The 15,863-nt window shown below is 38.8% G+C and overlaps 1 protein-coding gene across 5 annotated transcripts in view; it reads right to left on the reverse strand.

The window, feature by feature from the left end:
- The window catches only part of Acbd6 (acyl-CoA binding domain containing 6), a 150,848-nt gene extending 138,588 nt beyond the window's left edge, over nt 1-12,260 (reverse strand). For 2 of the 5 annotated variants that reach the window (XR_001229592.4, XM_078022419.1), the window contains exons 1-3: nt 11,418-12,252; nt 3,233-3,297; nt 346-442 (exon numbers count right to left, since the gene is read on the reverse strand). Coding sequence is in view for 2 of the 5 variants with exons in the window: in XM_078022419.1 (XP_077878545.1) it covers nt 346-442; nt 3,233-3,297; nt 11,418-11,639 (384 nt within the window). In the remaining 3 variants the exon portion in view is untranslated. Of the gene's footprint in view, nt 1-345; nt 443-3,232; nt 3,298-11,417 lie in introns of all 5 variants that reach the window. The other 3 variants (XR_013426414.1, XR_002483361.3, XM_005319739.5) reach the window with 2 other exon arrangements.
- Between the last annotated feature and the right edge of the window lie 3,603 nt (nt 12,261-15,863).

The following is a 15,863-nucleotide window of genomic DNA, read 5'->3' on the forward strand; positions in this document are numbered from 1 at the left end:
AAAATGAACTGAATTCGTACATGATTGACTAAAATTATTATACTTTAAAAAATTCTCTACATGCATAGCACATAAAAACCCTGGGTTTGATAATCCCCAGCACCACAACAAATAAATAAATAAAAAACAAAACAAAACTCCATTCTATGTCAGAGAAGTTGTCAGAATCAGTAGCTGATTATGTTAATATTTAAGCAATAATTTTCTCAGAAAATACTGCAATAACTATACTCTTTTGAGGAAGTAAAATTTCAGTACATTACTTAACCCAAAGCTTCGTTTTTAAACATTTTATCTGAGAGAAAGATAAGGTTTTGCCAAGTATGATGTCTAATTAAGTCTTACCTGAGGATTCCAACCTGGATCTAATGTTTTAACCACTGCGACATATTCCTGCATTGCTTGACTGGGGCTCAAGTCACCAAGTGCTTTCCACGCTTCCCTACGGTACAGAAAATCCAAAATGGCCCATCATTAAATATGTGAATAAAGCAAAGCATATTACTATTTATTATTAAAAATTTCATACACATTTCAAGGGTCTGGTAAATAGAGATAAAAAGCTATGCATAAAGGAGAAGCCCTCTCTTTTTGCATTTATATGGACCAACAGCAATACAAATCTTATCACTCCACATAAGGAGACTTCTTGGAAATTTTTCTCCTAATTGCCTTCTCCCATGAAATAAACTGAGTATCTGTTGAATTTTCAAAGATCACAAACCATTGTAACCTAAGATTTTAAACACTTCTCCAAATACAATTTTCACCCTTATTAAGAACATATGGCCTATAAACCAACAGAAGTAGTTCCCATCTTATGAATTAATATGCTTATGGCATTTGGCAGTATAGAAACAAATCATCACAAAAGAAAAAATATTTCTTCGGAAAATGCATCAAGCTTCTTAGTTAAGATTCAAGAAATCACCTTCCCCTTCTGTTTTCCATAAGCTACCACAATCTGATGTTGAGGCCTTGGTTGGAGATTTCAAAAATGAAGGGAGGTGAAGCAGAATTAAGAATACTAATGATAAGAAAGGAAGGAATTTCTGATAGTATAAACACCAAGAGTAACATTTTAGTCCTGAGTATCCTTTTGAGTCAACCCTTTCTTTTTTTTAAGCAGGCTGCTAAGACAGTCCTTCTTCTTGGTTTGACCCTCCAATTTTCTACATCCAACCACGGTTTCTTAATTTTCCTGATCCTTTGAAAAACAATCCAGTCCCACAGTTTTGTCATGACCTTCCTGCTCCTATGATGAAGAAACATCTTTCTGAGGCTTTCTAAGTTTATTTCTACTCAATCTCTTCAGAGTTAATTGTTTACATTGAAACACTTCACCCCTAACAGTATCAGCTTATGTCAAACACAGGAAATTTTTCATCAATACTATAATACAGAAAACAAATAGTCAGACTTCCCTGATTGTCTCAACAATGTCCTTTATGACTTTCTTCACCCAGACCAGGAGGCAATCAAGATTCACAAAGAGCAATGAATTTCATTTACTTTAACCTTTTTGTCTTTTGTGATGTTGACATTTCTTAAAAACCATTTTCTAAAAGTTAAAACCAATTAAAAATGTTTCAGAACCAATTTAAAAAATTTTTAAAACCAATTGTTTTGTAAAATACCCCTCAGTTTGGGTTGTCTCATTGTTTCCTTTACAAAAATGATTAATCATGATTATAATCAGGTTTAGTATTTCAGCAAGAGCAATATATAGGTGACATGTCCTTTACAATGTATCACCCTTGGGGAAAACATGATGTTAGCCTGTCCCATCACTAGTAAGATTAATGAGTTAGTAATGGCAATATCCACAAGCTTTCTCTTATAATTAGTAAATACAAGTATTTTCCTTCATAATTAATAAGTAAACTGTGGGTCAGGTTGTGTAAATATTGTTCTTCAATAGTTTTCCATATAATGTTTTAGCATCAATGATGATTCTTGCCTGAATTAATTATTAGGATAGCTATAAAATATAAACAGTTCTTAATTCTAAAATCAATGGTCAAACAGGCAATATGTAGAGAAAAATAATGGTGAAGTTACAAAATTTCACAAATTTAAACAAAAAAAATCACAATAAAAGTTTTATCAGGTATTCCCTAGAACAGTAGTAAATTGCCAGGGAACTGCTTGTCATAAGCAAAGAAAACTTGTACCAGAATGTAAATCAAAGCACTGCTTCCTTTATTGTAAATTTCCTCCTTCACCCTGCACCCCAAAAAAGCGATCTAAAATATTCTACCAGAAAAAAAAAAGGTTTGATTTGAAGAATATAGTTAGTGATTTATTTCAAGGTTCAGCTCTATATTTGCTTACAGTTGGGTAACAAACAGTTGATAGATAGGCAACTTGTCCAGAGGACCATGTCTTGAGCAGGACTGTGTTAGAATATAAAGTCAGAATTCACCTTTGAGCACTTATTCTTTCTACAACTATATTCCATCTTATTTTTTTTTTTCTAACTCTATCCTTGATGCTTCTTCTAATTCCAGGGCTGATGTTCCAAAGCCTTTCCTTCTATAACTAAGGTTCTCTAATATATGCAACTTCTCTTTTTTCACATAAACCAGCGAAGAAAAAATAAGGCCTCATATAAGAAAACCACTGAATAAAAAAGTGGACAAAAACCTGGGATGAGTATGATCTTTATTTATTCAGAAAAGTGGAGTTAGTCATGATCTGGCTTTGGATTCCCATCTTCTTTCCAAAAAAATTATGATAAAAACTTTTTTCCTAAAGTATAGGTAGGACAAGGAAGAGAACAGTGCCAAGAGAGCCAAGGGGTTAAAACTGATACAAGGGAGAAGAGTTCAAAATGGGGATTGATCCTACTATTCTCCTCAAGGCTATCCCCTTGGCTTTCTCTCAAAGATGCCTCCAGAGGGGCAGAGTGGTGACCCTTTAGAGGCTGTACAGTAGCAAAAAAATCTTACGCAATAGCTCTGATAGATATTCTCATACATACATTTCCTATGGACAGAAGCACATTTGTTGTGAACTACTTATATTCCAACGTCACTGCATAAGAATCCTTTAGAAGTCTTAGCTAAAAGAAGATTCTTTTAATCCCTCTCCCAATTGCCTGTCATTATCACAGTCTACAGTTGAGAGAGATTAATATAAAAATAATTCTTTAATCTGCTCACTACTTTCTAATTCCTAAACACCTAAATCATTTCCATCAGCCTCATTAAAGAGTCCAAGAATTTCTTACCATTTTTGCTTTCCTTCAAAATCAAAGAAGCCTGGTTTAGGAGTATTGCAATTTCCAACTTTGACCTAAATGAGGAGATTAAAAAACAATTAAGAACTTATTTTTCAAAGAAATGTCAAAAACTTTCTTTTCAAATTTGTTTAATAACTATGGATTAGAAAATATGCATCTATATATAATTTTGCTTTGCAAAAGCAAACAACAAACCAAACTTAAAAATACACATAGCTTTAGCTTACTATAAAAAAAATTGTTATCTAATACTATATTTACAAAAAACTGTGGGTGACAGAGTTTCATTCCTTAGTGGAACAATTATAAGGCAAATTATAAAATAGATTATATAGTCTTTCTCAACACTATAATAAAGAACTTTTAACAAATTAACAAACTTTAAAGTTCAGTTTTTCAAGAATCCATAATATTGTTTCTTTATGCTGATTCTTATAATGCTACTTGCATCCCATCTCTCCCAAATTCCAGGATAAAGTGTACTACTTTTAAAATGGCCTATTATGAAATTCATCAATATGAATTTAGTGCCAAAAGCCATGCAAAAAATTTCAAGTGTTCTCAACAACAACGCTATAAATTCTATCTATTCCACAATAATCTTGTCAATACTTATTTTTTTGGTCTTCAAATGACATCAATGGCTAAATTACAGATTATTTTCATTATAAATATGCACAAATGAAATTCATACAAATGCAGAATTCAACATGCAGTCCATGGCTGCCACTGCAGAATCTCCCTTCCTTATGAACTCTTAATATCATTTATTCTGTATATCTCTTGTGGCATTTTGACATTTTCTACTGCATTAGGAAGTTCTGCATAAAGTCTTGTCTTTTTATTAGAACACAACCTCTAAGAAACTATTCTTAACTCACCCATAGCAATTATCTACTTCTCAGAGGCATTCCTGATATTTCTATTATTCTTGCATAGTTGCATTTTGCTAAAATTAAACTGATGCCTTTACCCAGCCATACTGATCTACTCACTGCCTTAGGGATTTTTAGTTCTGTGTTTTGCTCATATTATTTCAATCTTTTGAAATGCCTTCTCTTCTTCCCTAGGTTTTTCAAAATGCTATATCTCCTTTCTGTCTTGCTCAAGGTTCAGATTCTAAGAACCTTTTCAGTGTACAATGATCTTATCCACCTCTGAATTCAGAAAAATTATCACCTCTCTCATTTCCTGAGCAATTAATCTCATGGCCTTCTGGCTGTTATTAAAATGTATGATTTTATAGAAGCAGCCCTGTTATGATAGGCTGGAGGGAAGAAAAGGTGAGAAAGTAATGTCTGTCTTGAACAGTCTCACCATAGACCAAACACTTGACTTGAGTTATTATAAGTGAGCCACACGATAATCCTGCAAGGAATGACATTACAAACTCATTTGATAAATGAGGAAAAAGAATCTCAGGGGGGTTGTCTAAATTCACATGTTAGCAAATACTGAATAAATAGTCAGGATTTGAATCCTGGCCTGTTGGACTGCAAAATCCAATATTCCTTCACTACATCATTCTGCCTTAGGTGTTACAGAAATGAGGCTTCAGTTCTGGTGTCTCTAAAATCAAATGAATTATTGGATTGCCAGAAATATGGATAAGATAAACTATATAAACTATAAAACATCTTAAAAATAACAATTATTAATATTTTAACATTTTTGTCTAGATGTCATCCAGAAACAGAAACCAATGCCAGTTATCTGTTCTTTCTTTCTCCTACAGTATTAGTCTCAGCTAGACACATAGTCATCCAACTGAAATAGTATATGTGGCCATGCAACTTCTGTCTAGGTTTTGGGAACTGGATGTGTACAAAAATTATAAAAATATCTTCCTTATAAAGAAAAGGGGCTTGTTATCCCCTTTCCCTTTGACTTGATTAGAACATGTATATGGTGATGGTGACCCTCTCTGGCCATGGGAAGAGGAATCTTAATTTGAGACTTTATGGTCTTAAGATCCCTTTACACTATTAAAAATTAAGGACCCCAAGGAGCTTTTGTTCATGTGGATTATATCTATTGATATTTGCCATGTTAGAAGTTAAAATACTTAAGATATATTAATTCATTTGAAAATAACAATAAACCCACTGTATGTCAACAAAATAAAAAATGTTTTATGAAGAATAACTCCATATTACTAAATTTTAAAAAAAGTGAGAAAAATGGCACTGTTTTACATTTTGTAAATCTCTTTAAAGTCTGGCTTAGTTGTAGTTTCATATTTACTTCTATATCCAATCTATTGTTATGTGTTGCTATGGTTGAAGTTTATAAAGAAAATTCAACTTCACATAGATATGTTGTTAGAATACTAAGAAGTTATTTTGATCACATTTTCAGGTAACTGTGGATATTGTTCTTTTGATATTACACCAAAATTCAACAATAGTAATTCCTTTAAGGTTAGCTGCAATGTGGAATCTGGATTTACATCAATGAATTTTTCACACTGTCTCACTGAAAACCATTGGTCTGATGTGCACTTTTTGAATTGATCTTTTACCCACACGTGTTTTGTAACACTGCCCTGTGAAATGTTTAAAAAATATAGTTCACTGAGTTACGCAGATTTTCCAAATGTTGATGTATTTCTTTGTACATTAAAAGTTCACAGGGCTGGGGTTGTGGCTCAGAGGAAAAGCGCTCACCTAGCATGTGTGAGGCACTGAGTTCAATGCTCAGCACCACATAAAAATTAAATAAAGATATTGTGTCCACTTATAACTAAAGTATAAATATTTTTTTAAAAAAGTTCACATTAATTATTCTCATTGCTTATAAAAAAATTTAAGTACTAGATGCTGTCAAGCTCATGGCAGCAGATTTTCTAAACTTCTAATTTTCTAGAGGGTTTAAATGTTATCATTGGCAACAAATATTTTCAATTGTTTTCCTTAAAGGCAAGGGCTCATTTCTCTCATTTTCAAGAAACTATATGCCAAATAACCAAATATGAATACACAGTTTATCTGTCAGTTGTTCTGTTAAGTAAAAATGATTTTCCATGGTAAAAAGTGGGTAGTTTAGTTTGCAACTCAGAAATCACATAAGTGCTTTTCCTCCAAACAGCAACATATTCTGATGCATCAGAGGTGCCTTGGGTGTACCTCCCATTTCATCACACACAATGTCAAAGAGACTTGTACTCAAGGGTTAATTTTTTTTAAAAAGACTAAATGTTTTTTTAAATTATAGGTGGACACATACCTTTATTTTATTTATTTTTTTATGTGGTGCTGATGATCAAATCCAGTACCTCACACGTGGTAGGCAAGTGGTCTACCACTGAGCTACAGCCCCAGCCCCTCAAGAATTAATATTAAATAAAAACAAATAATATACTCGAGTATACGGTGGTTAAAAAATACACATGACCATTGATAACAGTTTGCTATCACTGCTTTGATTCATACTAAGGAATCAGCTGTTTTATTCAACATGACAGCATAGGAAAAATTCAACAATGTCTTAGTATTATTATGAAAATAATTTTGATCTTATGAAACCCAGAGCATGTCTCCGGAATTCACAGGGGTCCATGGACCACAATTAGAGAACTGCTGCCTTAGGGGATGATTGAGCTATAAGACAATAAGCAGAAGTCCTTGGATGATCTCATGAAAGAAAGCCACCCTACCAACTCTAGATCACCTATCTCTAGATTATTATCTGAGATAAACAAAGGCTCAGCAATTGACCCTGTATTCTAACTGACATGGAAACTTTTCTAACTCCCAAGTTTAAAGAATAGTTCTGGATCTAGAAGACTGAGAAAACATAACAGCAGTTTCTGAATCATTTATGAACCAGGGATATGCACCACTTTAACAGAGTATCAAAATTCTGTTCTCTAACATAGGTAGGTAGGTATGGTAGGTGTGTGGGTAGATAAATAGATAAGTAGGTAGGTAGGTAGGAAGAAAGAAAGGAGGAAAATATATTTAGTGCCCTTGAAGCAGAATATTTCAACAAAAGTTGCCAAGAACAAATGCCAGGGAATCGAGTATGCTCAAGTTAAAGGAGGATATGCAGAGTATCTTCAATTCTGCTAGTAATGGAGGATCTTTGTTGGGATTTTGATATGAGGTATCTCCCAAAAGCTCACCTGTGAGACAATACAAGAGGGTTTAGAGGAGAAATAATTGTGGTATAACATTAATCAGTGAATTAATCCCTGATGGGATTATATGGGTGGAGGCTGGAGGCAGATGGGGTGTGGCTGGAGGAAGTGATTCATAGGGGGCATGGCTATGGGGTATATATTTGTATATGGCAAGCAGAGATCTCTCTTTAGCTCTTCTTCTTCCTGATCATAATGTGAGCTGCTTCCCTCTGTCACACTCTTCCACCAAGATGTCCTGCCTCACCTCAAGCCCCCAGGAATGGAGCCTGCTGTCCATGGACTGAGACCTCTGAAACTGTGAACACCCAAATAAACATTTCCTCCCCTAAAATTGTTCTGGTCAGATCTTTTACTCGCAAAAGAGAACTAGTTGTCTAAAATAATCTTATCAAATGAATCCAACAGGAATTTGAAATTTTCATTGCCTTTCATTTCACAGGTATCAATGAGTTATCTTCTGTTGAGAGACTGCAGGCTAATACACAGAGGAAGCAAAAAACTGTTAAATGATTTGATCTTTTTGAAATCTAATTAAAAAGATAATTTTGAAGTCATAGTTTAATCTGAGACTAAAAGAGTTAATATTTTAACTAGGTTAATTTAGATCTCTGCCTGAGAAAATAAGGTTCATCTCTTAGCTTATTTTATCATCTTCCTGCCAACAATCTTACCTCATTTAGCCTCCAAAATAGGATGCTAATCCAAGTGAAACTTTGTAAGAAATTTCGATCCATCTTGCAGACACTGTATCAGACTTCAAACTTCATTATTCTACCAAAGATGCTATTTTGGGGGGATGGGGGAATTGAACTCAGGAGCATTCAACCACTAAGCCACATCCCCAGCCCTATTTTTTTTATTTTTTATTTTATTCAGAGAGAGGGTTTCAATGAGTTGCTTAGCACCTTGCTTTTGTTGAGGCTGGCACTGATTCTCCTGCCTCGGCCTCCCAAGCCACTGGGCCAAAGATGCCATTTTTAACACTGTCTCAGAATTCTGCTAGAAATAAAATTTAGGAGAGATTGATTAAAAATATGTGGTCCAGTGTCAGATCTAACATGCATAATCTTATTCTCTAATAATGAAGAATTTTAAATACAAAATAACCTAAACATAGACTATAAGATTACATTCTTGGAAGAATGAAGGACAATATTCCTTCAGACTATCAGGATGAATTGAATACAACAGAGATAAATGGTGGCCAACTAACAGGTGTCTATTGTTCACTCATGACTTAGAAATCAGTACTTAACAATAATGACAATAAATATATATCCAAAGAAAGAAAAAGATTGTTTCCTAGGGAATCTGGAGAAAATTAGCTTTACACTGCCCAGAGAAACATCTGTCAGACATGCTATATATAGGTCCTAGCATAATGTTTAGTAAATAGTTGTCAAATTTATTCAATAGTTTCTTTCTAAAGTTATTAGGATAAAGTAAATGCCCCCAAAGAAAATAAATATCCAGAACTCTTGCAAGAAAGCTACTTCCAAGGCAGGCCAATTGTAGGACAATTTTCATTCAATACTATAATTTATACCATTTGCACCTATATCTCTCAAGTCACATAAACTAACATTCATAATCATCCATAAACATTCATAATCATTCATCTCTATTCAGTACATTCAGTTTAAGAAAACAGGGGAACCCTCTACAACTAACTACTTTATTAAAAACAATACATAGGGTACATGGAAAAATATGTCATTATACCAAGATGCAAAAAGAAAATTAAGTTGCTTTTAATAAAAATAAAATAGGCTATAATCCAGAACTTCATTTCATCCAGAGTTTCAAAGATCCAGAGTTTTCCTGAGCTGTAATTTAACTCATTATCAGTCATTTTTCATGTGTTTAAATCTAGATTCCTCAAGTACTTTGTAAGCCTCTTAGGGGCAAGCATCATGATGCTTTTGCTTCTTTGCATTATCTGTAGACATGACATGAAGATGTTGAAAAGGGCTGGGGTTGTAGCTAGAGCGTTTGCCTAGCTTGTCTAGCACATGTGAGGCATTGGGTTTGATCTTCAGCACCACGTAAAAATAAATAAATAAAATAAAAGTACTGTGTCTATCTACAACGTGTGTGTATATTATATATAAAAATATGTATATAAATAAATGTATACACATATATATACACACACACACATATATTAAAAAAGATAAACCCCAGCCCAGTGGCACACACCTGTAATCCCAGCAGCTTGGGAGGCTAAGGAAGGAAGATCATGAGTTCAAAGCCAGCCTCAGCAATGATGAGGCACTAAGTAACTTAGTGAGACCCTGACTCTAAATAAAATGCAAAAAAGGGCTGGGGATGTGGCTCAGTGGTTGAGTGCCCCTGAGTTTAATACCCGGTACCAAAAACAAAAAGATGCTGAACTAATATTTGTTGACTATGAGAAAGTGATTAATTTTCCTTCTGGTAACCAATCAATGACTTATTTGAATAAGAAACTAAATGTCTTTTTTTGTTGTTGTTATACTGGCATTGAACCCAGGAGTACTTTACCATTGTACTATATCCCCATCCTTTTTTAATTTTTATTTTTGCGACAGGATCTCCCTAAATTGCTGGATGCTACAATCAGCATGGCCAAACTGGTGGTACCAGGGAGGGACAATGGGAAATTAGGAAAGAAAGACTCACACACAGATATGAAGTAAATAGCTGAGATCAGGTGGAGCGCTGCTCCCTGATGGTGGAGCGCTGCTCCCTGATGGAGAAGCAGATCTAAGAGTTAAGCCAGCAATTTTTATTTATATATGTCTCATTATCAGGTTAAAGACTATGCAAGCATTATTCTTTGTACTCAGGAAAGTTACAGAACTGGAAACATCTATGCAGCTTTTCCACAGTTACAATGTACAATGTCAGGAGCTTTGTGTATTGCTCAATGAGGCCCACTGTTTAAAGTTACTGTTAAACAGGCAGGCTCAGGAGTAGCACAGTTGGTGAAATATTGAGGTTGTCTAGCATGAGAATTCCTCTATCCCTGGAAGCTATATGCCTGAGATCAAGGTGAAAGCTGATAAGGCCTTCGCACAGAGCCTCCTCGGGCAGGGCATCACCATAGCACCTAGGCATCCTGTGCCCTTGCACAAACATTCCCAGGCTGCAGGTGTGCCACAGCCATGAAGTCATCAGAGATCCCCAATCTCAGTCACTGCTCATCCATTCTCTTTACTGCTCTCCACAGCTGAAGTCCTGTTAACTGCTGAGGTTGGCCTCAAACTTACCAAACTGCTGTGTCAGCCTCTCAAGTTGCTGGTATTAGAGGCATGCACCACCATGCCTGGCTTAAATGTGTCTTATATGAGTACTAACACATTTCCATATTTCCAGGTAAAGTTCAGAACCTTAGAGTTAGGAGTTATAATATAGTTCTGACAGATGTGTCTATATGACTCTAGGCAAGGAGCCTACTCTTTGGTAAATGAAGGGAATTATCTGGTGTTTATAGCTCTAAAATTTTTATGATTTTATCTAACAGAAACATTCAGCCAAAACATAATTCAAATTATATTTAAGGTTTTTTAAAAAATCACAATAAATGTAGTACTATTTTACTTTGTATTGAAGCACCTTATTCATTACAATCCTGTTATTCCCTTAGATCTCAAAATATTTTTAATAACATTACCATATTTACTTCAATATGTCCCTTTGGCAAGAGTAAATGAATGCTAAATCTTATTTTATCATCCTCATTTTGAAAAGGTTCCGAGGCTGGTAAAGTACAAGGTCACTGAGTAAGAGAAGATACAGAAAAACTGTCATTCTATGTCCAGCTAAGTAAATAGCCCTCCTGGCAGACAGATCTTTTCCACGTCCAGAATGATGCTAACTGACAGCAGTTAATCAAAACACACATACACACACACACACACACACACACACACACACACACACACACACCCTTCATTTCACCTAGACATTAATCATGCATGTTGGCTTTCAGTTTTGGGAGGAACACGAGGACCCCCTGTGTCTCTTGCATCCACCTCTTCCCAACTTTACCTGCTTGTACCTGGCATACAGGTATAAGAGCTGCTCTCTGCTGGCCACCTGAATCAGGCTCTGGAGGTGCGCGGCAGCCTTCTCAAACAGCTCCGCCAGGTTCCTGGACGCCTCGGTCTCGGGGTTCTGGGGGGATTCCACATCCCCGGAGTCGTCGCCTGAGCTCAGCTCTCCACCGCTGTCGCCCGTGGTGGCCCCCGCGGGCAGGAATGGTGTGGCCATGTCTCCTCGCTCTGTGCGTCCCTCTGTGGCAGGGCCGTCCGGCTCAGACCCGAGGTCAGGCCGGCTGGGGCCCGGGCCCACCGGTCTGGGAGCGCAGCCGGGCTCGACTCCGCCCCCGGCTTGCTCACTCCGCGCTCGCTCACCCAACTCGCCGCCTGGCCACCACGACTGCCCGGGCGTGCAGGGCCAGCTCCGTTGCCCTCCGCTGCTCTCCCCAGTTACCCCGTTCTCCTCAGGCTTCACTCAAACCCAACAGGGTGCTCGGGCTCCCTCGGGGTCCCTCCAACGGCGCGGGGTTCCGGGGTCGGCTCCACGGGCGGGCGGGGGGGGGAGGGCGGAGCGCCGGGCGGCGTGAGCGCGCTTGGGCTCGGGCTCGCGCTCGCGGTACGCGCCACAGCCTGCGCCGCGGCCGCCGTGCGCCTGCTCCGCGCTGGTAGGGGCGGCATGGGCGGTCCCGCGGCGGACGCCTCCCGCACAGGTTCTCCTGGGGCCGCAGGCGGGACGTGGCTTGGAGAAGCCGTCCTGGGTCGTCAGGGTGTCCGTTTATCATTTCGTTGAAATCAGCGGGAACCTGCAGTCGGGAGAGGCCCCTGGGGGTAGGGGATGGAGGCCGTCCATTTAGTAGTGCAACGATTTGAGCGGAGTCGCGGGAAACACGTAGCCGAGGATAAAGGTTCCGCGTGCTTTCGCCTACCCGGGATGGTGTGCCCCAGGCGCCCCCAGACAGGCGTGCTCCTGCGCGCGTGCGCAACCAGGCCCTGAAAGTTTGGCTCTTGTGCATTGAGTGAATTGCTAGGTGATGGGACCTTCGCTGGTCTACGATATGACGGATGGGTCGAATGACTCCCCTCTGTGGCTTGTTTTACACACTTGTGGACCCCGCATCTTCAGGGGCTCTGAGAAGAGGATTCTGGAGCTTCGTTAGCAGGGTCTACCGAGCTAGGCCTCCCCTCTGTGCTTTGCGGGCACTTTGGAGTGAAACCGAAAAGCACGTTGTCATTCCCCCAAAGGAACTTAGAAAACTATGTGTATTTTTTAAAGTAACATTTTTTAAGGGGTAACATGAGGCATTATTATGTCCTACATGTTGTAAATACACACATTTAGCCTTCAAAACGTAAGAATGAGAACCATAAGAATGGTATGAAGAAAGAGTTAGGCAGAAGAGTGAACAGGATAAGGAACAATAAGAAAAAAATAGAAGGTGATTCAGCTTGCATCAGAATTCAAACCTTGAGTGTGGAGAATGATTCCACTATCAGTTGCCACTCTGAAGGGATGACTAATGACCAAATTATTTAATTAAAATGTGGTAACAAAACTGGGAGAGATGGCATATGCCTGTAATCCCAGCTGCTAAGGAAGCTGAGGCAGGAGGATCCCAAGTTCAAGCAAGACCTTTGCTTAAAATAAGCAGGACTGGGGCTGTAGCTTAGTGGTAGAGCATCCCCGGGTTCAAACCCCAGTACTGGGAGAAAATGATAATAATAACAGCTTGAGTCTCTTACTGTTTAAGGGTTTTAGCCCTTACTACATAAAGTAGCTACTGTTATTTCCATTTTACACATAGGAAATCAACACACAAGGTTAAGCAACTTGCCCAAGGGTGCATAGGCAATAAATGCACAAACAAGGAAAAAGTTAAAGCTGTAAACCAGAGGTTAGCCTGCATGTGTTGTAATAATAGACAATGAACCAGAAAAGGAGATATTGAAAGGGAGATGTACGGGCTTTTATATCTCTCATTCAGAAGCTGGCCTGACACTTATAGCAAGGCTATATTATTCGCCTACAAGATAGAAATAAACTCACAAAATACTGACCTCAGACTGGGTCCCTCTGATAAACTGAGACAAAGCAAAGCACTCCATTAAGTTTGTCTAAGCACAGACAAAAACAGGGTCAGTCTGTAATTACAAATACCAACACCTTTCCCCTGGCCAACATGAGTAACTACTACTTTTTTATAAATTACAGCTTTATTTTCTTGCAAGTCTTTTCTTCCTACAGACAAGCTTGAACTTCCCAGGCATAGAAATGCTTTATAACAAGATCAGATGTAGAACAAATCTCTCCCTCTTTAGACCCTCCTTCAAATTGCCAACCAAAGCCCACATCCCATAAAGTTTTTTCTTTACACATTCTTATCAAGACAAGCCCATGGCTCCCGAGCTCCCACGTTCCTACTTGTGGCAATAGGTAATGAAGGCAGATTTACAGGTAGGTAGTTAGTGTGGTTAGGTAAATCGGGTCTAATATGGAGTAAAATCAAAAACAAAGGCCATAGTGAGAATGGAGTACAGGAAAACGGGAATTGAAAATGTCCCCAAGGGGATTCCACCTCTTGGGTCCCCTTCTTCCTCCGGGAGAAGTCTTTTTTGCTCTCCTTTAATAAACTTCTAATTTCTACTCTGAAAAAAAAAAAAAAGAAAAAGAAAATGTCCCCAAGGCCCAGAGCCCATCCCAACGAAATATTAATGAAGCAGCACCCAGCAAACAAGCAGATGCTAATCCAAACGTCCTTCCTGCCTAGATTACTTCTTCAGCCCACCTGTCCCCAACCCTTTGGGCCTTCCCCACCTACATTCCATCACTGCAAGATAACAGAACTAAGGACAGAAATGCAACAGGAATGCGGGAAAGCTGAGAGAAGACCTTAGTTATAAAAGAGGGAAGACCTCCCCCTTCCACGGATTCCACCTCTTGGGTCCCCTTCTTCTTTTCTGCTGGCCTTAATAAAGCTTCTACTTTCTACTCTAAACTTGTCTCGGAGTGCTTCTCTGGTGTTATATTTTAGCATTCGAAGAAGCAAGGACTCAGTCACTGGTAAACAGCGGTAACAGTAATAATTCCAACTTGGTAAACTTTATATGGGTACCTGGAGGTCTCTGGCTAAAAGGCCCTGATGCATGAGAATGTTTTATTTCTTGAAGATTTGGTTAAAGCCCCCAAATTATCAGGATCTGGTGACTTTGAGAAGATAGATCTTGTGTTTCAAATCGGGCATTTCATGGGAGAGGCAAATGTTTTTATAAATTCCAAGAAATATTAGCCAAGATAAGGAAGCCATGAAAAACCAGCCTCTACCTCAGAGCAAAGCCTGTCCAAGGAAGGGACATCACCTTTGTCCTTGGAAAAACCCACAGAGCACTCCTAGGCACATTCCCATCCTGCTAAGTTGTTTATCTATAAATAACAGGAGAGATCTGCTGCTGCAGGTGTCCCTGACTCAGTCAGGCGAGGTGGGGATCCATAGCAACCCCCTAGCAGCCACCAATCAGCATGAGACAGGGAAATACCTGGGATTCCAGATGACCCTCCTAGTAGTTTATGGTGGTTGATAACATGTTGGGAAACCATGTAGTTCAGCACGTACACCCCTCTTGGCTTAAACCAATCAATTCAAATGAATACCCCTTTTGTACTGACCAATCACCTCTACCCAACTTGTTCCCGCCAGTGAATGTGCTAATCATGTTTTAGAGTTGTTATTTGATTTTCCCGCGGTGGTGTGTGATGATTTGCTAAGAGATGCTATGATGTATGTGAAGTCCCTGCCTTCTCCAAAGAATGTATAAAACTGCTGCAAACCCTGGGCTCAGGGCCTCTCAGCGTCACCAGTAGCTGTGTGTGCGCGCGGAGGACGGAGCTAGCTCGCAATAAACACCTCTTTGCTGCTTACATCGATCTTGGGTCTCTGGTGGTCTTTGGGGGGTCCTGAATTCGAGCATCACAGCCAGAAAAAAATATAATTCTCCTGCTAGAATTAAAGCTTAACAGTCAACAGAGAGGTTACTGATTCAAACCACAAGTAGAAAGCAGTAGCAGGAAATGTTAACTCATGGAGTCTAAAGTGGACCAAAAAAAAGAGCAGGCAGGAGAGAAGTGGTCCAGATGGAACAGGCCCAATTTTTGATGGCTGCCATATTGGACCCATGTTCATGGCCCATCTAATGATCAGTCATTCCTACAGATAAAACAAGTATTGATAAGAGGATATACACTGTGTCAGGTCTGTGCATATCCTTGGTGCTTTGTTCCTAAGTGGCTTTGTTCCTAAGTGCTTTGTTCCTAAGCCCTCGGGCAAAAGAAACAAATCAGGCACTTACGGAATCCCCTGTCAATCAGCAGGGTCTCCTGGCCAATCTGGATCTCAGCCAGTTCCCCCAACCAACTCCATTGGGACAAGGGACTCTAAAAACACCTTTTCCTGTCCCAAGCCCT

This window comes from Ictidomys tridecemlineatus, chromosome 10, assembly GCF_052094955.1.
Source record: "Ictidomys tridecemlineatus isolate mIctTri1 chromosome 10, mIctTri1.hap1, whole genome shotgun sequence".
Taxonomy (NCBI): Eukaryota; Metazoa; Chordata; class Mammalia; order Rodentia; family Sciuridae; genus Ictidomys; species Ictidomys tridecemlineatus.